The 25,632-nt window shown below is 32.7% G+C and overlaps 1 protein-coding gene across 1 annotated transcript; it reads left to right on the top strand.

Moving 5' to 3' along the window:
• The first annotated feature begins 401 nt into the window (after positions 1–401).
• fu (STKc_STK36 domain-containing protein fused) lies at positions 402–18,933 on the top strand. Its single transcript, XM_023166178.2, has 11 exons — positions 402–877; positions 934–1,047; positions 1,114–1,259; positions 3,200–3,312; positions 5,084–5,295; positions 6,176–6,363; positions 11,412–11,761; positions 11,817–12,079; positions 12,895–13,201; positions 14,788–15,098; positions 18,791–18,933. The coding sequence occupies exons 1-11, from the start codon at positions 767–769 to the stop codon at positions 18,848–18,850; spliced, it is 2,175 nt and encodes a 724-aa protein (XP_023021946.2). The 5' UTR covers positions 402–766; the 3' UTR covers positions 18,851–18,933.
• The last annotated feature ends 6,699 nt before the right edge of the window (positions 18,934–25,632 follow it).

The following is a 25,632-nucleotide window of genomic DNA, read 5'->3' as shown; positions in this document are numbered from 1 at the left end:
CCACAATGGCAAAAAACAAACCTCAAAACGAAAGAAAATAACAGAATCTTATACGGCGTCTACTCGTTACACCAGTTTAAAAAATGTCCAAAAGCACAAAAAATACGACTTTCACAATAACAAACTCAATGTTTCAGAAACCTAATTGGTATAGTTAAATAAAAATTCAACCAAAATAAACAAAAACAATGTATTACTGTCCGAAAATAATCCTCAAAAAATGTTAAAATAACACACAGTCTTATGGCAGCTACTAAAAGTATCACCAGTGTTACGTCACATCTGCTCATCGCTTGTTTAACGTGGCGATATATGTAAGTAAGCAATCCTGTATGTCCATAATCGTTGAGTCATAATACGTCAACTTGGAAGCTGGAATCAAAAACAAGATGATGAGGAAGAAGACCTTGACAGTTGTAGGTTGTAGTTGTAAACAAACAGTACACCAAGACACCAGTTACCTGTATTATTTGGTTGTAAAACAAAAATATACAGTAATACAGTAAAAAATGACTTCTTTATGGGATCTCCAAAGAAGTGTTTTTCAAAGAAAAAATTAATGAAATGAAATAAAATTTGAGAGATTATATAAAAATAAAATTCTTTTTGACTTGATCAATTGCTGCACAGTAGTCATTTATTGCTGGACTCCATGGTTACAGATTTTTTTTCAAATTATTGAGACTTATGTCTGTAAGTATACCTACTTATGAACCAGCCTCCATTCAAGTATTAATTGCAAAACAGTCATTATATAAATAAAATAATGGATAAGTATGAAGTTATCAGAACTTTGGGAGAAGGTTCATTTGGAAGGGTTTATAAGGCAAAACAGTTATCAGATGACACGTTTGTTGCACTGAAAGTAATAAGTAAGGTGAGGTATTTATAATCCTAACTCAGTATTTATTTTTACAAGGGTCTTGATTTTAGAGAGGGAGATCTGCCAAAGAACTGAAGGGATTCCGAAGAGAATGTGAAATTCAAAGGCATCTGCATCATCCAAATGTTATCAGGATGTTGGATTCATTTGAGACTGAAAATGAGGTAAATGTCAACTTGAACTTCATAAATTATTTGAGAAGACTTTCATTTTACAAACATATTTTTCAGATTGTAGTGATTACTGAGTTTGCTCAAAAGACCCTATCTACTGAGTTTGCAAAAACAGGTTTTCTGACTGAGGATCGAGTTCAAAAAATTGTTTGGGATCTTGTGTCCGCTTTGTATTACTTACATTCTAACAGAATTTTACATAGGTAAGGAAATCAAATTCACAGAGAGATATCTAGTAAAGTAATTAAAATATTGGGTTTTATATGCAGGGCTATAAAGACTTCATCCACAATAATTCCATAAAGATAGTGTGCATTAGTAAGATAACTTATGGAGTATTGTAGTTGTGTGAGGTCACCAACATACTACCTTCCTAAATATAACATGGAGAAAGGTGATATTTTATTATGAAGACACCATCTTATATCAGAAATAGTTATTAATGAAAACAAGACTCAGTTTGATCCCATTCATATTTTTGGGGAGATTCTTAGAAATATTGATTTGTAAACTACAAATGTATCAACATTTTGTTTCCTTAACATTCATGTAAATCGTGTATTGAAATCAATTTTTTGTACTTATTTCACACAAACTACACCTAACGATTTGATCTTCACAAACTTGACAAATCGTTGGATGTAGTTTGTGAAATTACTCTGGATCTTCATCAAGTAATGGCTGAGTTACTATTTATTGTACCTGCCATTTTATAATTACATTTTATAACATTGATGGTATGATAGAAAAAAAGACAATTGGACATTAAACCGGAATAGCAAAAGTACATAAGTGAATATCAATTACCTAATTATTGATAATAATCAACAGTTTCTTCATAGTAGGGTAATATATTCAATTTAAAATGAATCAATAACAAGGCTATTCTTGTTCGATAGTTACAAGCCTTTTTTTTGAAAATAATTTTGATGTTCTTTGTTTTTGTCAAATATGGACATTTTACCAGAAGTAAATATTTATTGCCATTTATTTTAAGAAAGGTTTGGAATTTGAACCACTGAAATTAATGTGTTCTTGAATTTTATCAAGAAAAAGTTGACTCTAGCTCATCTGTGTGGATCACTCAATAGTGATCAACTCAGTTTTTTGGAAAAAAAATTGAATTATTCATAGATAAAATATCCCCAAACAAGGAAATTGTAATTCTGTGGTATTTCAACAATAGAAAATGATAAATATCTATTGAACCTGACTTATTGTCTATACCAGCAGATAAAAGATTTTACTAGGATAACAACTGCTACTGCCAACTATGGAATGCAACTATATAAAAAATAATTACTAATGGAAACAAACGAATTTGATCTCATTCATATTTTGAGGACACTAGAAATATTGATTTGTAAACTTAATCCTTTGCATGATCTACACATCTTTGTATAGAGGTATCTTTTTTTAAATTGATAGCTTCCTTTCTTTAGAAGATTCCCACATTTTTTTGTATAAAGATGAAAAAGTAGAAAACCAAAACCTTTATTTCCCACTGATGTAATGTGTTACATTTTGTGAAACATTATTATTAATAGCTATGAATCAGTTTTTCCCATCACAGAAAAATTTGAGAAATCAAGAATAAATTACAGTGAATTCAACACAATATTGAAAAACCAATTGATAATGTTAAATGAAGTCTCCAAAGATGTCCCCTCTATGAGGGAAACATATTTGAAATGAAAACATGTTATAGATTAGCATAACCATGAATGCAAAAATGGCATGGTCACTTAGAATCCTAAAATTTCAATTAGATGAATAACTTGTAATTTAAAAGTAGGCCCGAAGTTTTGGAATGCTGTTGAATTTGAGTTTTTTTCAATGGAAATCTTAGATTCAGTTTGGGATTAACATTTATGTGAATGAAAATTAAACCGCTACTATTTCATTTATTACTTTGGATAGAGTTTTCCATGTTTTTATGATCTACACATCTTCTCACCTTAAAAGATCAACGCTGACAAGGTAAATGTAGTTGATATTTCTTCAATTTCAATTTTCCTATACTTTTTATATTAATGTAGAAATAAAACTCATAAAAGTATTTTTAAAATTATGCTGAATTTTCATCAGTAACAATATAATGAAAATTTTAACATGAGTCAGTATATAAGAAATTTTTTTTCAGGGATCTGAAACCCCCAAATATACTATTAGACACTAACAATCGGGCGAAACTTTGTGATTTTGGATTTGCAAGGAACATGAGTACAGGGACACATGTTTTAACTTCAATTAAAGGTGAGTTTCTGTGAATCAAACATCAAGATCATATTTTTTTAAATAACGAGTAAGAAATTGATAAATATAAGTGTTTAATGACGTGATTTTATTCAATTATTTAATTTATCAACGTTTCTGTGCTCTATGAAGGTCCAGAAAGACGGTACATTTTCTTAAAAATATTTCTCACAAATTTTCGAGTTCAAAGTATGGTTGAAATAAAATTCTTAGTTCAGACTTGGATAAATTAGTATAGATGGAATTTACCTCATCACCAGACTCCAAACCATCACACAGGTAATCTATATGATTTAGGAGGTTTAGCTAGGTTGCTCTTGAATTAACGAGTTAGAAAAAAGTTCAAATGGGTGATCAGACATTTTAGAAAACCTCATATTTTTCAATGCTGATGTGTGTTTATAATGGCTACCTTACGTTTAGATAGGTGTGGTATAACTCAGTTTCCAGTAGTTTGGAAAAGTACCGCTAGCTAAAAACTTGATAAAAATTAAGTAAAGAGAACGATGATGATAAAAAAAAACACTTTCTCATTTCCACTTTTCCAGCTGTAAAATACTGCTTCTTCAGATTATTAATCCATTCATTCTTCATTGAGCAACCATCACAAATTTTAATTTTTTATGTGGACACAAATAAAAATTACCCAGTATAAGTTAGTGTTTTTTGCGTCAACTTTTTTAACTAGAAAACTAAAACATCATCCAGATGAGCTATAAAATGGGCAACTTTTTGTAATTTTAATGACATCATATCTCTTCGTCTTGCAGTGGTGGACGTTAGAATACCCCTACCTTGTGAGGTATCATCCGTGGAAGTAAGGACCCTTTCGAGTAACGCCTCATCTCAAAGTATGTGTATCTGTGTTGAAAGGATGTATGAATCTGACCCCACTCAGTATTTCTAATGCAACCTTTGAGATACCAGGCGTTCTCTCACAATAGAAAGCTTTGTCGAGGTAATGTTGGGCTGTGTGGTGATAGACCTCCTTTCTCTAGCTACTTGTGGGACGTTTCATTGACTATGAACACAACACAAGAGATAGACATCGACTAAACAACCCAACTGTCTTCCCTTAAACATCAGATTAAGAGCAAGAACTTCGACACATTTGTGTTGCTTACCTATCTGACGAAGTTACTTGCAGACTTATCAGGTCCCCACCAATTGGGATTTAGATGATTTTTCTTCTGAGCTTGCCTCACCGCAGACCAGTCTGAGTTTTCATCATTTGGCAGTCAAGCTCTTACTAGCTCGCCTGAGAAATCACTCACCAAATAAAGTTTTCACCTTTAATATGATACTGAATTTATTTGGTCGAGGTTGAATAGGTGTGAGTCACAACAAACTCTCGTGGGATGCAATAGAGGATGAGTAGATACACTCACATTGGAACTTCTCACCTACCTTGTGTTTCTTGTGGTTTTCGATTTTGCCATGCTGGCCCTCCTCATCAGGCATTGTCACGTTAAGAAGTTTTAATTTGAGTTATTTAAAGAATTATGTTTCTGTCGTGTTAACTTTATAATTTGAATTATTGTTCCAAATTTCTGAGAAGAATTACTTTTGCTTATGAGAAGTACAAAAAATCAAAATAAGTTATTCGGCTGACTTAATTGTGTGTGTGTGGCTTAATTCTGATGTCCGATAGACATCGTATCTGGACGATGAACTTCCTTGTTGTGCCAAGATATATTGGTATTGTGTTCCTCAACATTATTATTCTCGGTTTTACTACATTTACCTTCTTAGTAAAAATTGATGTTTCTAGGAACTCCCCTGTATATGGCACCAGAACTAATTGATGAGAAACCTTATGACTATAATGCAGACTTGTGGTCATTAGGTTGTATAATGTATGAACTCTTGATGGGATCACCGCCATTCTGCACCAAGTCCTTATTGCAGTTGATACGTCTTATTCGATATGAGGAAATAAAGTGGCCTACTTTTTCTTCTGAAAACTGTATGTCCTTCCTGAAGGTAAGTGTAAATTGTATAAGGACTTTTAGTAGCGATAGACAAGAGCACACATAATCACAAAATAATCTCACTAAAATCTTTGAAAGCAAGTGTCCAAAGAAATTGTAGTGAAATTATGATTATGATGATGTATGTATGATGATTATGATTATAATATCAAAATGTGACACAAATGATAATAATAAATTGTTCAGTTTTATTAACTGATCCTAACTTATTGAAAATATAAAATAATAAACTGTTAAATGCCTGACATTTTGTGAAAACTATGACAGTGAAAAAGATGATGTGATAATGAATGAGTAAAAACGCAAGCAGACTGATATTTACGAGATAATTTCAGTCCACTTCTCAATGCCATAGGGGTAAAAAAAAAGAAAATTTACCTCAGCTGGTAACCAAAATCTAAATCTCCTGCTCACTAACACTAATCTAGTTGAGCTTTCAAATCAATTTGTTTATTATTAAAATAGTAGTACATATTTACTTCACTCTTTACATGGTGTCTGAATCTCCTGCTCACTAACACTTATCTAGTTGAGCTTTCAAAACACTTTGTTTATTATTAAAATAGTAGTACATATTTACTTCACTCTTTACATGGTGTCAATTTATATTTATTTATTTATTTACGGACTTGCCATTATACAAAGAACACATAAATAGTGAAAAAATAAACAATTGAATAATAATATAGAACACCAAAAAAAAAACAAATATCAATTAACTAATAATAATTATCAGCAGTTTCTTCATAGTAGGTCAATACGTTTAACCTGATTTCTAATACAAAACAATTTGTTTTTCACTCAATTTTCTTTATGAATTTCTGAATTTTGCTCCCAATTTTGAGTTACGACTTTCTTTTGATTTTTTGCAGGGCCTATTACAGAAGAATCCTTTAAAAAGACTGACTTGGGATGAAATTTTAAGTCACCCATTTGTTAAAGGCCACATAATAATATCTAAAAATTCTACTGATGCCCCCCTTACCAGACCCTTATCTCCGAATACTCTCCAGGCTAAAGAACAGCAAATGAAGGATAGCATCAAAAACAAACACATCAAGTGAGTTTCTAATAAAAATAAAAATCATCATCCATTTATCCGTTTTCTGAATTATTACTCTTTGACATATCTGGAAAATTTGTATCTTCAATCGATTTCAAATTACCATTTAATTGTTAAGTACAAAAAAAATATATGTCATAGAAAATATTTTTGTAAAAAACGAAGTATCAAATTGAAATATGCATGATGCAGCACCCCTTGCACGAGTCTCTGGAAGACTTTTTTTGGTTGCTCCTTTCGAAACAGTGTTTCTTCTTATGGATTACCTCAGCTTCGAACAACTTTTTGTTTTATTGGTGAGTGCTGTTGAGTGTTTTTTTTTATAATCACCAATCCAGACATTTGGTGGCCTCTTAGTTTCACTAATGTGAAATTTTTCACATTCACAAGGTACTCAGTGGAAGTAATTCTTGAAGGTGCCGTTCACATTTGACATTTTTGTGTTTGTGAGATTGCTACAGAACGTATTTTAGATCTGTAACTATCTGAGATTATTGTACTGAGATCTAATTTTCCTGAATCTTTCCTATAGCTCCCACCAGCTTCTTGTAGTATTACGTTGCAGTATTGATGCAATCTAGTTTTTTTTTGTAGGTATTCAGTCAGCATTTTTGATAAATAGATGGTCGCACTGATAAAGAAGCGACCAAAAAATATCAACGGTCAGCTTATGCAACTACTAGTGTAGCTTTTCTATCTCTATGCTCTATGAAGGAGCAGATAGATAAACTGATATAACTCAAATATAACGAACATGTATAAGCATTATGAGTCTGTTACCAAGTAATTGGTATAACTGGGCTGGACCTTTTTAACTGAATCTGTTAATAGTAGGCTGAGTTGGATGAAAAGTGTTCATAATATTCCCAAGCCAATGATGACTGCATTCCCATGCGTTGCATTCTCAATGTGATTGCATGTAAATGTGTGAGAGAATGAGAGAGAGAATTTATACTTTATTCTCATATCTTGTTGACAAAATTTCATTCAACTTACAAAGTCAGTTTGTAAATTAAAAAAAATATAAGTCGTAAAAAATACATTTGAGTTAAACAATATCACTTAATAATTAAAGTCAGTTTGTGTCAAACAAAAATAGTAGTAGTAGTAGTAGTAGTAGTAGTAGTAGTAGTAGTAGTAGTAGTAGTATCTTTATTCATCATTAAAGCAATCTACAGATCTTTGCAGTTGAACACATAAAATGCTTATCAGACTAGTCAAATATGGATTTACATACTAGTTTAAAATCTTAATATTAAAGTAATTATATAATAAAACAAAGATTAAAAAGAATTCATTCATTAAATGTATAAGATTCACATTAAAATTATCATATTGAAAAATATTCTTCCAGGGAATAAAATGCCTGATCAACAAGAAATTCATATAGTTTACTTTTATATTTATTCAAGTTATTTTGGCCAGAACATAATTCCAAATATTTATTATAACATTTTATTTGTTGATATCTATGTGATTTTTGTCCAAGAGTCATCCTTGAGAATGGTTGATATATTTTGTTCTTATTTCTTGTTTCATGGTGGTGATTATTTTTATTCTTAGGGATATTTTGTTGTTTAAAATCTATGATAAGTTTGAATATATAGAGACAAGGCAGGGTTAAGATTCCAGACCTTTTAAACAATTCTTTACATGATGTCAGAGGCGAAACTCCCATCATACTTCTTAGAAATTTTTTTTGTATAATGAATGCATCATTTGCATACCTTGATGATCCCCAAAAGACAAGATCGTATGATAAAGCACTCTGTACATGGGCGAAATATACCATTTTTAAAATATCGTAGCTAACTGTATTTCTTAACTGCTTTAATAAGAAACAAACAGAGCTCAATTTAGCTACCAGTTTATTAATGTGTCCTTCCCAAGTTAATTTATGGTCTATTGTGACTCCTAAAAATTTTATTGATTGAATTTGTTGAATTATTTGTCGATTCATTTTTATAGTTAAATTAGGATCGTAACTAAGATTTTTGGGTAAAAATGTCATAAAAAATGTTTTATTAATATTAACAGATAATCCATTGTTTTGACAGTAATTGTAAAATGCTTGGGCGCTTATGTTTGCTCTCGCACAACATTCTTGAGCTGTTTGGTTTTTTAAGCAGAAATTTGTGTCATCTGCAAACACAATTACTAAATCTGATTGTTTTTCTAAGTAAGTTAGGTCGTTCATGAATATTATGAATAAGAGTGGTCCAAGTACGGAACCCTGAGGTACTCCCTGCGTAACATATTGTATATAAGATATACAATTATTTAGCACAATACACTGGCTTCCCCCATGCAAATATGATCTCAGCCAGTCATTGCCTATTCCTCTCACACCCTGATATTCTAATTTATCAAGCAGTAGCACATGGTCTACTGTATCAAATGCCCGACTTCGGTCAAAGTAGAGCGCAAGTGGGGTTTCCTTTCTATTCAACGTGTCATAAACAAAGGACGTAAGTTCATTTAGGGCAGTGATAGTAGATTTATTTCTTCTAAATCCATGCTGAAATTTCAGTAGTATATTATTTGATTCAAGAAAATTAATCATTCTGCTGTTGCAACATATGTCAAAGACTTTAGCAAGCTGACTTTGTGGACTGATATTTCTATAGTTTTTTAAATCGTTTTTCTCTCCTTTGTTTTTATATATGGGTATTGATTTCGACCGTTCAGTATATTGGGATATTCCCCACATATGAAGGACTCATTGATGAGATAACTTAAGGGCTCACATAGAACGTGGGCAGCTGCACTTAGTACTCCTCCACATATTTCATTAATGCCAGGACATGGCTTCAGCAATAATCTTTTGAATATTGATTCAACTTCAGTGGTTGTAACTGAGGTGAAAAAAAAAGATTTTAACTCACGAGGAGGGAGTTTGATATTGTTATAGTTTGGCTTATCGCATGGAACATCTACAAAGTACTCATTAAATGCATTCACTATACATGATATACCTGATATTTCCTGTGCTTTATAGTTTATAGTATCAGAAACGGTCATACTTTCTTTCCTACTTCCCTGCTTCATTTCTTCAACTATTTTCCAGCTTTCCTTCATTATATTTGTGCTGTTAGCTAACCTGTTATTATTGTAGGTATTTGTACTAATTTTTACATTTTTGTATATGTTTTTCAAACTCATATCTATTTTTGATAGTACCATTATCAGTGGATTTAGTTAATCTAGACATTTCACAGACAGTATTGTGTAAATCGCGTAGTTCTTTGGTATACCATGGTTTCTTTTTATGTTTGGGTTTAATTTTTTTGTAAGGAAATGAATTGTTGAAATGAAACATGAAAGTATCATAGAATGTATGGAATTTGTTATTGAAGCCTGGAATCTTTTCCATATCCTTCCACTGCTCCCTCTTTAAGAGAGCAATAAATGATTGAGTGTTAGTTTCATTAATATGTCTTTTATATATTATATTATCTGTTATGTGCAGTTCAGGAGTATCAATTTTGATGATACATACCTGTTCGTATGTTCAGACATATAAGAATCCCCCACTATTACTTCCACTGTTTGTGCATCTGTGAACATAACATCTAATAAAGTCCTTGATATACCCTGTATTCGTGTCGGTTGTTTGATTACATTGAATTCATTGAACATATTGTTCACTTGCCTAGCGGAACTATTATTAGACAGTACATTAATGTTTATATCCCCACAGAAGAAATAGTATGATTCGTTTTCATAAATATTTAATAATAATCTGTACAGTTGTTGAATGAACAATATCTCATCACTACCGGGTGCTCTATACAAAGCAATGATAAACAATTTTTTTTTTCCATTTGTACAGAAACAATATTTACCTCTAATGACTTCAATATTTTCTCTGTAATTTATTCTTTTTGGTGTAAAATAAATAAGTTTGACTCAATCTATAAAGTCGAGTCATATAAATGAACGAAACAGTACAGAAATACTCTAGCAGATCTCAGAAAGGTACTCCCCTTCAAACTATAGTAAGCTCTATCAAGTAGTGCTTCCATAATAGACTTTCGAATTTTTTGGAAAGAGTTAATAGTCATTAGGTGTAAGGGTAGGTGGCTATATATTTTAATGCCTTCGTATATGATTGGTTTTCTGGTCAGTGTCGAGGAAGGTATCAGTAGAGGTAGATTGCGATTATATGTCATATGTGTTCTGTGATATAACTGGTGATTATCTAAGTTTTCGAGATTTTTAAAGACTAAACACACGCTTTCTAGTAAAGAAGGTAGAGTGGGAATTCTCTGAGAGGAAAACCAGCCTGCATGAATGTTTGGGAGATACTTTACATATATGTCGTGATGCCCGTTTCTTTTTGAATTTTTTTAATTGATTTATTGAATTAGGATTCCCCAATATAGTTAGCTAACTTAAAATATAATATAATCAACAAAATTTATATAAATAATACAATTTTATATACGTACATAATTTTAACTGAACAAAAAGAAATTTTTCAATTTCCATCATGAATATATTTTAACAGTTCACTCTTGAAAATCTTTAATGATAGAATAGATTTAATTGAATCAGGTAAATCATTGAATTGGACAAAACCTTTAAAAAATAAACTGCTCATACTATTTCTTGTATTTGTTCTATTTATATGAATGTGGCTGTTGTGCCTAGTAGAATGGTGATGAATGTCCTTATTGAAAGTTATTAATGATAGCAAGTATGGTGGGGTCATTTTATTTAATATTTTATAAATGAAAACCATGGAATAATAGAATAATCTTTTGGATACTGAGAGCCATTGTAGAGCAGGTAGCATGGTAGAAATTGGTGTATACCCATTACATTTTAAAATTATTCTCATTCCTCGATTTTGTAGTTTTTGTATTTGTTGCACTTTGTTCAAATTAAAAGAGAATTCTTGAGAAAAAATATATTTTTTTTGCAATCTTTTTTTCAATGTATTTGAACGTTTTAATGTCATGGGTTTTTGTAACTCCATATCTCAATAAATATTCATTCTACTGTGTAGTACTAGTGTGTATAACATTATATATTTTTTTTAGATTACCATGTTCAAAAACCCCTACCCAAGAACAATGTTCGGGAACTACTCAGAATAAGTCTAGTAATTCTAAGGCCAATAAAACATCTCAAAACTCTTCTACGGGAGAAAACATCAAGAAGTCAAATAGTCAGGACCTGAAAAATAATAATTCTAAACAAAACTCAATTTTTCCCTCAAAAGAAGAGTCAAGTCAAAAGTCTTCTACTACCTTTGATCATAAGGAAAACAGTATCCCTCAAAGAACACCAGGACCTGAACGCATTATTCAAAATCATGGCCTAAATCACGTTTCCCCCAAGAAAAATATTGAAGCCAATGAAAATGTGAGCCAGGATTCCAACAAAATTTGTAAGAAATAATTCTGATGTTCCATATTTCTTCAAAACAGCAATGTGGTTTTTAGCTGCCAAAAATACATTCAGTTTCATTGAAGACAACCAACCTATTGAAACCGAGGAATGGATACTATTTTTACAACGCTCCCTACAAGAAGTTATCGCTGGGGAAATGGTATCACTAACGCAGATTGGTCAGACAAATGTTTTGGTTTCACCATTGAGAAATCCTAATGCTAATTCGAAAGTCCTCAGTTTTGTGGCTAGATTATTATCTATTCCTTTTGTGGTGAAGGGTGTTTCAGAAGACACTTTGGTGCAAATCAAAAAGGTACATATGAATACTGAATTGAATTTCATCTCTAACGAATTTTGTGCAAGTAAATACTGTGACCAAACCCAAACCAACTGAGAATTTTTTCAATTTCGAACTTGACACTTCCTCAAATCTATCATTGGAATTATTCGAATGAACATAGACTGGATAGTAGTATTAATGAACTCAAGTTCATACCATTTTCCAAGCTATAACTGAATATTATGACCACGTTTCCATTTTGAGAAAGTTCATTGCTCAGTTTCCTAATATTTCGTGAATAAATCCTGAAATATCCTGAACTGAAAAAATGTATGATAATCCTTTTAGTAGTACTCAGTACTTATTGGGGTCTATAAAATTATTTTATGGAAATTAAAAAAAATCTTTTTGAACAACAAAAAAAGGTTTTTCTCATTTTCAACCTAAATTTTTCAAGTCAATCAATAATTTTTAGCCAATTAATTCGTGAATTTTCATTTTACGAGTCGGTCGATACTTGATGAAAATCCATGACGTATTCAAAAAATACTTTATTGTGAGATTTTCACAAAACAGTTTTACACAAACGGAACACAAGTTTCGCCATACAAAAGCTTCTTCAGGCGTGTCTATCCTTAAGTTTGCTATACAGGTATGGGTTCTTGGTGGCCTTCTTTTGCTAAATTTTCATTGACAGCTTTAGTTTTTCTCACTTAAATATGATATTAGTTTTATTGAATCAATTTCAATCAGTTTCTTATAGAGATTTCGAATTAGTCAATTTTTTTTTCAATTTCCTCAAAAAAACCAAATTACAAATTTATGTTGTTTACAAGTTTTTATTGTAGGTATATCTGGAAGTGAAATTGGTACCAAACTTGGTATATGCCACAAAATTATTAGTTCGAGAGCACTATGAAAACCAAGATAGTACATCTTCTGATTCATCATCCCCAATTGACTCTCCACTTCCAAAATCAGAAACATACAGGCGATTATCTGAGTTATGCGACGAAGACGTTCAAGCTCTAGAATACATATTTCTACTCGTATCACATCTGGTTCATACCAGTGATGATTTCTTGTTACAGTTTTGTGATGCCATTGTGGTTTTGTCCATTTATCCATTGCTGGGGATACTTTTGTCTTTAACATGTAAGTTTCTGAAGGAATAATATTGATTTCAATATAAACTTTATGTTACAACAGAGAAGTTGAATTATACTAAGAAAGAGTTTAATGTTTGTGTAATATAGAACTGAAACCTCTGGTGTAGAATAATTCCAAAACAAACACGGCTCCCAAACTTTCCAACTGCAACACTCTCCTCGAAGAATGTTTCACCAACCAAATTGACTTCTTTAGTAGATGAAGTAATCTACTTCAACTTCTGCCAACTTGGTCGGCAGAAGATCATAAAATGCGCATGTTGCAGTTCTGGTGTCTGGGAGCAATTTTTGGGTTTACTGTTCACGAAGTCTAAAAATTTACAGTTTGGATATCCTGTAAATGAAACTAGAAATCACAAACGTCCAAACTTATTTTGAAACAAGGATGGGAGATCATAGATCAGTGGAAGTCTTGTTGACAGATTAATTGAAACTCACTAATAACGTTTATTTATATTTTTACTGAAGAAGTTTACAATACTGCTGCACATGTTTTACTATACAATAGCAGGATTTTGATTTCATATCTTTATAGGAAAAGTATTTTCCATACATACATCCATAATCTTAACGTTGGATTTAGGAGAGCTTCAACTTCACCTTCATTTAAATATGAATATTTTGAAAGGTGTCTTGTGTGTCACATATGTCGCGTGTATAATGATATCCTCTGTGTTTCAGAGTATAAATATTTCTCGATACTTACCAGTCTCTCATTCCGGACATCTCACTTCCTCATTTCAGGCTTCTCAATTTGTAGATCATTATAATCAGATATTTGTTTGACTTCCAGCTTTATTTGTATTTGAATTTTTGAGTACATTGTATATTAATTCAGATATTCTTTTAGTAGTTGAGTGGAAGATTTGTTAGGTGGATCCATTTATTTAGAAACTCAACTGAACTTCACCTTTTCCTTTTGGAAAAAACAATTTACAATTTCTAAAGTAATAAAGACCTATTATTATTATGAACAAATGAAAAAAATTCAACATTTTTGGAAATCACATACATATTTGAAATTGAAACCCAGATATAAAAACCAAGCAAGACCAAGAGGTATAGGCTATACAAAGTCAATCCGAACTGCTAAATAAAAGACTAATATACCGGGTCTGATAAATTTACTAGATAATACCATAGAAACATCCCACAAAAATAATGATTAAACTTTGTAATCATAACACGCCGCCCATGCCATACAGACAAATTGCCGACGTTCGATAACTATTTAGTTTTTATGCCATTCAAATTGACTTTGTTTATTCTATAAACACAGTTCTTATTTCATAGAATCTTAGATGACTAAAAATTTATCATCGTTTTTCTCAGAATCAAATCAATAGTTACATTTTCTGTTAATAGTTACTGTTTTATATTGACTCATAGAAGGTGGCAATACTAGGTCAAGCATCACTATAGTCTAAATAATCAAAAAATGCAGGAATCGCATCAATTTTTACATTTGATACAACAAACTGACAAACTATAGAAAACAAAATGATGTGGCTACTATTGAAATATTAATTTTCAACATGAATTAAATGATTGACTTACTTTTAACTTTTTCAGGCAAGCGTAAAGTAAGAGTAGTTGCAGATTTATTAGCAATCCTTTCACAGTTACTGCGAAAACTTCCGGAAAATTGTGACATTGTAGAAAAAATACTGATCTTCACTCAATCTAAAGATACAGAAAGGAACAAAATAAATTTTGTAGATTTGCTCAGACATTCCAGCCATTTATTGAGAGAAAGGACCTGTTTATTTATTTTGTTGATGAGCAAGAATTTACCAGAAAATTCTGTGAAGTTGTTCTGGGATACCAACGTCAGGGAAACATTGGAGGCCTTGGTATATGATTCCATTGAAACAGTTCGAAATGTATGTAGATATAATGGTTCGGTTTTCACTATTTTATAAAATATATCTGTCCTTCCAAGATACCTGTTGTAGGAGAGGTGTTGCTTGAAACGTATTCAATACAGCAATTTTTTATGTTTTCCAAAATAGAGGGAGCTTCATTTTCCCCCTGGGACTGTCATAAGTTATAAAATAAGTTTTTTCCATTATTTCCTGATTATTTTACAGTCAAATCTCAACTCTTTCTTAGTGAAATAGAAAATAACTGAATTCATTAACCGAGGATAAAAATATTTTCATTTCAATATCATAGTAATGAATAGTTCTTCACTGTCTATATGCAGATCATCTACATCACATAAAACATATCCATCTAATCTAGTAAAGTAATAATAGAGATGATAATTTGACTTATTTTGATTATACAATATATTTGTTTACTACTATGTCAAAAAAGTACTGAAAATTGGTCAGTGAAATGCAAAATATTTAGTTTTCATTCAAATTTAGTATCGTTTTCAAAGTAGGCCACTTCCGAAATAATACACCTGAGCTAACGTACAACCCAACTATCAAAACATTTTTAAATGTATTTTTTGGAATCGACTTCAGTACTCGCTGCGAATTCTCTATTATGTCATCTATCAACTGAAATAAATCGGTTGGAGCCATATCGGATGAATATGGTGGTTTTTCGACGGGCTTTGTTGAGTTTTTGCCTAGAAATTCGTTCATAATAATTTGACAATACGCGAGCTTTTCAAATTATCGATTCCCGATACTTTCTTGACAGAATTTGTCAATGAGATAAGTAGTATGTGAAATTGGCCAAATCAAATGATAATGTTAAGTCTGAACCAAAGCCAACTAGCTAGTCTTTAAATATATTTTGCCAAAAGATTCAGGAACTAATGTATTTTCAAAATTTTTTTTCAACTTTCCTAACTACAAGATGTTCTCAGGTGGTCAATTTTCACATCTGAAGTCTACTTATAAGTGACAATGTAGATAATTTTCACCTATTCATCAAAGAGAAAATACATAAAGCATTATGATGGTATTGGCTGATATAACAGCACTATTGAGAGGAAAAGGTTAGCTGAAAAATAACAATTATATAAAGAAAAAAAACTGAAATTACAATGAAATAAAATACAAGCAACAACTAAAAAATAAAAAAAATTGAACTTTTAAGAAGAGATGAAAATAAAAAAATTATTAACAAGAAATGAAAATTAAAATATTCCAAACCAAGTTTGTTAAGTCTAAACCAAAGTCAACCAGTTAGTCTTTAAATATATTTTTGCCAAAAGATTCAGGAACTGATGTATTTTAAAAAAATTTTTTTCAACTTTCCTAACAAGATGTTCACAGGTGTCAATTTTCACATCTGAAGTCTACTTATAAGTGACAATTTTCACATCTAAAGTCTACTTATAAGTGACAATGAAGATAATTTTCACCTATTCATCGAAGAGAAAATACATAAAGCATTATGACGGCATTGGCTGATATAACAGCACTAATTATGACGGCATTGGCTGATATAACAGCACTATTGAGAGAATATCATGTGGAGCATTTCATTATTTCGGACTTCCATTATCTAATATGATATAACTCAGCTGATTAACGGAAAAACGTATTTTAAATAGATTTTAAACATATTTTAAACAGATATAAATTGATTTGAAATCCTTGAAAGAATCTGCAAAAAATGAAAAAGGTTAGCTGAAAAATAATTATTATATAAAGAAAAAAAAACTGAAATTACAATGAAATAAAATACAACCAACAACTAAAAAATCAAATGAATTTGAACTATTAACCCTAAATGAAAATTAAATAAATATTAACAAGAAATGAAAATTAAAAGATTCCAAACCAAGTTACTTCACGGAGTTTCGATTGTTAGTATCCGTGATCGTCTTCGGGTGATAACTGGGCTTATTCCTCAGAGATCTGACCATTTATAGGTCATTCGAGTGCTTTCACCTATCCCCTCTTCCCTCTCCCCGCTTCATTGGTTTTAGCGGAAACTAACCGTTAGGCGGGAGTTGGTTAGAGGTTTCCATATGTTGCGTATCCTTACGCTAGCTTGGGTAAATGCGTTGTTGGACATCATATATGCAGCTTCTTTGAATTTTCTCCTTAACCAGTGTTCCTCCTTGTGTATGATTTCATCTTGAGCCCAGTTGATGTTATGTTGATGAGTCCAAATATGCTCTGCTATTTCTGATTTGCTGGTTTCTCCTCGCTGTGTGTGTTTTAATTTTTTCACAGATTCTTTCAGGGATTTCAAATCAATTTATATCATATTAGACAATGGAAGTCCGAACTAATGAAATGTACCATGAAACATTGTAAACTACCTTTAAACAAATATCTTGTGGAGTCCCACAAGGATCTATTCTTGGCTCTATTCTGTTCCTCACCTATATAATTTCAATAGTACAATTGAAAATTCAGATGACACAAACCTTACATAATGTTCAAACGATGTAAAAAAATCGGCGGTTTTATACACTTTATTTATTGAAAATTCCACAATAAACTAAATCTAAGCTACTTTTCAGGATTGTTGACCGTGGTCTGCAGTTTTTATACCTGAGGTTTCGTCTACAAATCGTTGAGGCAACAGACACATTTCTCTAGTTGTCCTCATGCCATCGAATGACTGATTCATATGAAATTGCTCGGGTGACAGTCCATTTCATTCAGTTCGTTTCCTTCTCTTCTTTGATAATGTGTACTTCAGTTGTTGATGAAACATCAGGCATAAAAATCTGTAGACCATAGCCAACAAACCTGGAAAATAGCTTTGACCCAGTTACCTCCGGTCTTGAAAGTTTACACTCTTTGATCACAATAAACTGTTACTTGAATATATAAAGTGATATTTTTGAGAACATTTCTAATATTATTTGAAAATAAGTTTGGTATGAATAAAAAATATTTACCATGTAGGATTCATGAGTTGAAACATGTCAGGTAGAGGTGAAAGCGTTATCCATAGTCTTAGAGTTTTACATTAATTTTTATATATAACTTACTGTCGCAGACCCAGGCCAGAGATATCAACTTGCCTAGGAACCTATGCGACTGTATTTCAAGCGGAAATTTATGCTATTGAATTGTGTGCGGAGAGATTGGAAGAATCCAACCTCATATACAAGTTGACTCTCCTCGATAGGAAGACTCAACATATTGTCTCTGGTCTGGATTCCTGGCCATACTGGCCTGGAATGCGATGAGGCTGCTGACTCCCTTACAAAGAAGGGTGCTGCAAGCAGCTTCATCGACCAGAACCTGTCATTGGCATCGCTTTAGGCTTTGCCAAACAAAGATTGAACACCTGGATAGCAAGAAGATTTATGGACTTTCAGCAGAATCTTCCAGGATTGGCTCACTCCAAGGTGTTTATTAACCCTTCGAAGCTTGATACCTAACAGTTGTTGGACTATAGTAGGGATGAACAACAATATCTAACAGGCCTTCTCACAGGCCACTTTGAATCATCATATGCAGAGACACGGACTGTCGGAAGATAGTCCCAGGGCGCCCCAGGGCGCCGCGGCGCACACTTTGAGAAACACTGACCTAATCATCTAACCTACCGTGTGCCAGATTTCTTAACTTTGCTCAATATAAAATAAAATATCTTATTTTTCAGAATAAAGAAATTGTTTTTTACAGACTAATAATTTTTTCAGGCTGCAGAACTGACAGTACTGGAGATTAAATCCAAATCTTTCTATAGTGAAGGAAAATGAGTGCTGTTTATGTTTGGAGGTATTCTTCAGTGTGGGCTGCTCATCTTGATTTGTAAATTTGTACATAAAGTTTGATTGTGAAACAGTGGCTATAATTTCTCATTAGTTTATCAACCTGATATAACTCAGTATTCCTGATTCATAGAATTAGATTATCTCATTTGTGATATACTGTTTGGAACCTTTGGTGTAGTAATGAATATTAATGGAGTTTTTTCCCAACACCAAATCGTTATTTTTACACCTCGACACGTGTTTCGATCACCAAGTGATCATCTTCAAGAGGAAGATAAAACTTCCTCGAGGTGTCGAGGTGTAGAAATAACGATTTGGTGTTGGGAAAAAACTCCAGTAATATAGATTATCTCATGTAGAATTGATCAGACAAAAACATATCTCGTGTCGATGCTAACTTAATTGATGAACATGCATTGAGAAATAACTCCGTCATATATCTTAAGAAAGCCCCTACGGGTTTTTTGGCAATTTGGTATTCAAACTAATTTTACAATATGCTTTAATGTATGAAAAACGAAGTTAACAGAGTTTTTGTACGACTGTGTAGTGAAAATCTCACAATATCGGCCGATTCCATCAAATATAATGTTACAATTCTGGTGTACACGATTCAATTTATTCAGACAGAATGTAGGGAATGTATAATTTTTGTCAGAATTGCTACCTTGAAGTGCAAATGAACAACAATTTCAATCAAGTAAGATCAGATTGAGATCATAAATCATTCCAATGGTTATGATCAACTAATTGTATTGCCTTGAAAAATATAATTTTTGTAATTATTTGCGTATTTCAATCGTTATGACCTTCGGTAGCCAGGCGGTTCGACGTGGGTGCTTTGTTCACTCACTCGAATTGACTGCCGTTTTGTCGGTGGTTCAAGCCCCAGTCTGAACGATCGATTTTCACTTGCTATCGTCCAACCCGTGTTAGGAATCACACGTTGAAAGGTAAGACCTCGTTAATCCTTAGCGCGCATAAGTTTCGACTTCTGAGGGTTGTCGTTCGTAGGGGTGTGACAGCTGGAAAAACGGATTTTTTTTTATTTCGATAGACATATTTGAATGCGGCGAGTTCATGTATTATTGTGAAGAACTTGAATTAATAGTGAAACTGTCCTCAAGGCATTGCCAGCTGAAGAATTAAAATAAAAATTGATGGTACTATATCGAGGGCTTTGTCTGTTGAGGTACAAAGCCAACAAAAGATGTGTGAATTGATTGGTTGGTTGGTTGGTGTGGGTATTGAACCGTGTTTTGTGAAAGGCTCGAATCAAAGATAAAACACTATTTTTACGGGGAAACTCAAAAGTGATAATGACTAATTATCTATATTCAGAATTCTGCAAATGAAGATTGGTTGATCGTAAGGATGATAATTTTCAAACACTGACCATTTTGCAAATGAATCATCTTTATATTTTGTTATTTGAATTTCCATGATATTGAAACTTTCCTAAATTTTTGAATATTGATAATGAGCAAGGTTGCGAAGCTGATGATTTATCAAAAAGCTGAGGTCTTAGTCAAATAAAAAACTTGCACTAACCAAGATGGAGAATTTGATTTTTTGATCTATATACTCAATAATCGATGTCTATTCTTATATACAATCTCCACAAACTTCACAAATTTAACTCAGTTTCAAGTGAACTCATAATTGAAATGTTTCCGTTGTGAATGAGATGAGTATCAATTTCAAAAATATCAAGTTTAATTTTGTTCAATTGGTATATGTGTGAAGAGGACTCCAGGGTTATGTGCCAAAATATCATTCTTTTAGGTGCTATCAATGTTCAACGATGGCTGCGGTCTATGTTCAGTTTAATTTTACAGTTTATATTTTCTTTGAAAATATTTAGGTTTTAATGCATATTTCGAATATTTCATTAATACTTTATACTTAGTGAGAGTTCATTACGCGTACTTAACTCCTTTGCAATACTTTGCAAATTTTTTCATGAGATTTGACTCACTTTTAGCAGCTATCTGAAGATATAATGATGTAGAGAGTTATAAGGCATATGTATACTTTATTGCACTTGGAAACAATAATTGGTGTATGCAAAAACAGGTTTTACAGTCATCCTGCTTTGGAACAGAGAGTTCAATTAATGAAAAACATTCCAATCCACGAAACGTTTGGCAGTACAGTACAGTACAGTGAGTGAGCCATTGTCTCTAGGAATTCCTCACAGGTTGCTAAACATTTTGCATCTCATTCCATACCCATTATTCCTTTTGTACAATCTACAATGCTGGAATTTTTTTTTGACAGCATCCAATTGAAGGAATCCTGCTAAACATCAACAACGTTTTTGATCCTGATGAAGATATCGCCTTACTTTAAAAATTACAAAATTAATTTTGCAGGCTCTCAAACCTGCTCTACAAAAATGAATTTTGCTTTTTGTTGTAGGCTGCTCGAGTTCTACCTCGCAAAAGACAAAAATTTTCTAAATAACCAAAGCAAATTCAAATCCAAGATAGAGTGGATGTAAACATTGACATGCCCTACGCACGTGAAAATCCCAAGAATTGGCCAGGGTCATATTCAGAACCAACATCTTGTTGATCGCAAATGCTATATCATACTTAGGAAAACTTATTTATAATAACGAGTGAAATGCACAAGTTTTGCAGTTTAACGGGAAAAATGCAGATAATATGTGTAATATAAAAAGATTTTCATTGGATTTTTCACAGCACACTCAAGCATTATATGAAAAGAGACGTAATTATTTCTTTATTGATAATTTTTATTTTATGTAAAATCAAAAGGAATATTAATCAAAATTATTCAACTGGATGAATTTGTCTCTTCATCAGTAGTGTCATCCTCACCAATCTGAATTATCAATGGCTCGATTTGTGTCTCTATTATGTTATCAAGCTTCCACATCTTTGTCTCGACTTCCGATATCACATGCCGAACACACTTCTCCCATTTCTCCGCTGTGATTCTTTTCAAAGCCTCATCAAAAAGTACTTTGAGATCTGCAAATTTGAACGTGGTGTTATGCTGAGCTACAAAATTCTTCACATCCGCCCATATTAACTTGATGGAATTGAGCTCGCAGTGGTATGGAGGCAGGCGAAGGACAATTTTGTTTTGGCCTGCTGCCATCTCATCAACTATATATTTTTGGTATTCAAGCTTGCGCTCCTTGACAATTTTTTTAGCTGTACTCTCAGCATTGAGTCTTCAAAGCTAATATTCTTTGATCGCAGCCAATTTTGGATTTCAACCTTCTTTGAAGACGTTGTCGGAATCTTCTCTAACTGTCGAGAATGATAAGGTGCATTGTCCATCACAGCATTATCCTCCAGATTGAGTAGAACTTTGGAAACCCCCTGTTCGAAAGATTCACCGTTCATTTCTTCGTGATAATCTCCAGTTTTCTTCGACTCGAAACACCACAACCCTTCAGCAACAAACCCATTCTCATTGCCGATGTGACAAATAATAAGCCGTTTTCCTTTACCTGAAATTATGAAGAGGTATGTAAGTAAATAAAACAAATATGAGGGTTACTTTTTATATATTGAGATTGAGGCAGGTCTTAATATAAATATAAGTTTACCTAATGGATTTGTTGATCCGGTGGATAGTCCATCTAGAAAGTCCCTCCTAGATGAGGTCACAGTTTCATCGACCCATACTTTAGGGGTAGTATGACCAGCATTAACCCAGGTTTCATCCATGTAATAAATTGTTCTCTGTTGTTCCCTATAATATTTAATTTTGGTCAAATACTCTCTCCTCCATAACACAATTTCCTCTCTATCCAATAATAAACTATTGCGCCCTCGTTTTTTCTATACAAAATTCAAATGTTTCAATACTTTATGGAATGTTGACCGCTTAAAACTTGGCAATAAAACATCTTCATTTATTTCTGTGAGTACTTTGTCTATCGTGGGTATTTCATTTCTAAAAAAGTACTCATGCACTTTCCTCCTGATTGCATGTTTATCAGCATCATCTATTGATTTTATAATGGTTTGACGATTCTGATTTGTATTCGATTTGGAAAATGTATGATTTTGTTTATATTCCAGTAAAACATTGTAAATCGAAGCGCAACACACTCCAATTTTATTGGAAACTTTCGATACGACTTCGTCGACAGTCGATGTCACAATTTCTTCCATCTCTTTGTTGAACACATTTAAAATCACTTCTTTCATCTCAACACTCAAATGCCTTTTTTTGGATCGTTTCCTGGCTGGACTCAGAGGATAGCTCACAGTGTCATCAGCAGTGTCTGTACTGGACATCTTGGAAAACTATTTTAAACAATATACTATAACGCACGCCACACAAACGACTGATTACAACCCTGTGCTGGTACCGAACTCGTACCAAGAAAGCGAATTCACCAATGAACGCTGCCCTTTCCATCTGACACTGGGCGATCACGTGAACATCACGCTTCGGTTTTGTTTTGTTTTACTCTATCTTGGATTTGGATAGACTTTAAAAAGCAGTTGTTTTACTATTAGTGATATTGAAAATTCTACAGTTTTATTGTATGAGATAATTCATTTTGTTAGATACTGAGCGATTCTTAATTTCTGTTTTCCAAGCAGAAATCAACAGATGACTTCTTTTTTCTTGTTGCCCTTGATATTTTCAAGGAATTCAACCGCGTATGGCATGAGGGGTTTAATAGCTGAACTTCCACGTTATGGTTTGCCTGATTTATCATCCTTTATGTTCCAGCTTCTCAAAACTCCTTTCCAGCTTATTACCAATGGTGACTTGGAAACCATCACCCTCAGCGCTGATTTTGCTAAGGAATACCAACTTTTTCTATTCCACATAACGAACTATTAGAGGAATAAAAAAAAACAATCCGGGTCACGTCACACTCGTCTCATTTTTCAGTTTGAAATCCCGAATATTAGCTGATAATTCACGTCCTCGCCGACAATAAAAAATCTCTTCAGCTTAGGGTAGCAATACCAAAATGATATGCAGTGGATTTGCCATCAGTGCTGGTAAGTGGTGGATTAAAGTCGCTGCACATGATATCAGCTGCTTTCACATTTTCACAACTAGACATACATATTTGTTTAGCACCCACAGATATTCTCCTGCTAATTTCAAATGGAGTTTCTCGTATGACACAGTCGAAGTATTCTCTAGTTAGAATTAGCAAACCTGTTATCAACATTGATGATTTTATAGTTAAAAAAACAAACTGTAGAACAAACAATGAGATGAATAAAATGAAAAATGTTTTCTCCAAGGTGAAATTGAGGAGAGTATGAAAAATCCGCCCTGACCTAACATAGTTTATCCAATAAAATTTCTGGAAACACCCCTTATCTTTCGACACTTGATATGACTTATTCGTTTGTTGATGCTGTCCCGACCCGAATTAGCTTCACAATGTAGTCGATGTATATGGAGCTAATGAAAAGACAGCATACAATTTCCTAGGTCAAATATTTGTTTTGTGTAACGACAGGGGAGTTACATTGGATAATAAAAGAGAACGGCAATGAAACGATACGACAACGCAAAATGAAAGTGATTATTTCGAAGTGAATAATGACCCAATTGTGAATTCTTCTGAAATAAATCTCAGGTGATTTCGAGAGAAATATTGATTGTTATTTTATTTAATCAACAACAAATCTTTGTACAAACTCGTGGAGTTGAACTTATTCATTTATTCATTTCTATTCATTTTCAAATACTGCACCAGAAAATGCCAGTTTTTTAGTCATCTCCTGATGATGATAACTTGGTTTGCGACACACGTGTCGGGAGAAAGAATTTTTCTTTTGTTGAGAGAGAACCGTTTTCAAACGGTTCGATTGTAGCACGTTTTCCGTTCAGATCTTCAATTTACAATTTATGGATCATAATGAAAAAAAAAAACACTCAATGAAAACAATGAAAATTGAAGTGGCAACTTGACATTGCCAAGTAGTGTCACTTAAGGTCTATTCAGCTTAAGATGTCTAAAAACCCTTAATTTAATTCAGCTCCTCTGTGAATGGAATGCTGAAATTTACAAGAACTCCTTATTTTTTTTATCAAGAATGCCGGGATATTCTATTTGAATATGATGTTTTATATTCTCTGTTCAACACCTACAAAATGCACATATACCAGAAATGTTCATATAACTAGGAAGAACGTCTAGAAATTTCAAAACGAGGATATTAGAAAACTAAAGAAGACCAATTCCTCCTATGCTTGTCACCTTTTAGTGAACAATCACAATTTCTTGTGATTGTTCTTATCATTTTCTTGAAATTTACCAGCTTATATAGAATTAGTTTTTCTCAAAATCTACCTATAATTAGCATTATCAACAATTGAGTTCTATTAGTTGTAACCAGAATCCAAAAAAGCATCCATGACCCAACACCAGAGTGCGCTATTTCGACCCGCCACAGATCTCTTCAGTCGTGCTAGGCGGAACCACGAATGCGTTGCTGTACTAAACTGTCCCTGGCAATGACATCTCCTCTTACGAAAACCACATATATTCGATCGACAGATGACTCAATCCGCAAATATCGAAGATTAACAAAGCCTTCAGAAGGTGTTCACTTACAAAGTTAAGTTTCGATATCAAACCCCAAATTGCAGATTTCCCTGTGAGACAACTACTTTTAACCATAGCCCATAAAGAAAGCACTAAACAGAGTTATTTCGTTTGACCTTAAGTCTCCTTAGTGATGTTGGTCTGAATGACGAATGCATTCCTGAAGGACAAGTTATCTACCTATGAATCACTCTGC

The sequence above is a fragment of the Leptinotarsa decemlineata genome, unplaced genomic scaffold, assembly GCF_025532065.1.
Source record: "Leptinotarsa decemlineata unplaced genomic scaffold, Ldec_3_MD MMD2_tig00000218_RagTag_RagTag, whole genome shotgun sequence".
Lineage (NCBI taxonomy): Eukaryota > Metazoa > Arthropoda > Insecta > Coleoptera > Chrysomelidae > Leptinotarsa > Leptinotarsa decemlineata.
This window is presented reverse-complemented; position numbering and strand designations above follow the sequence as displayed.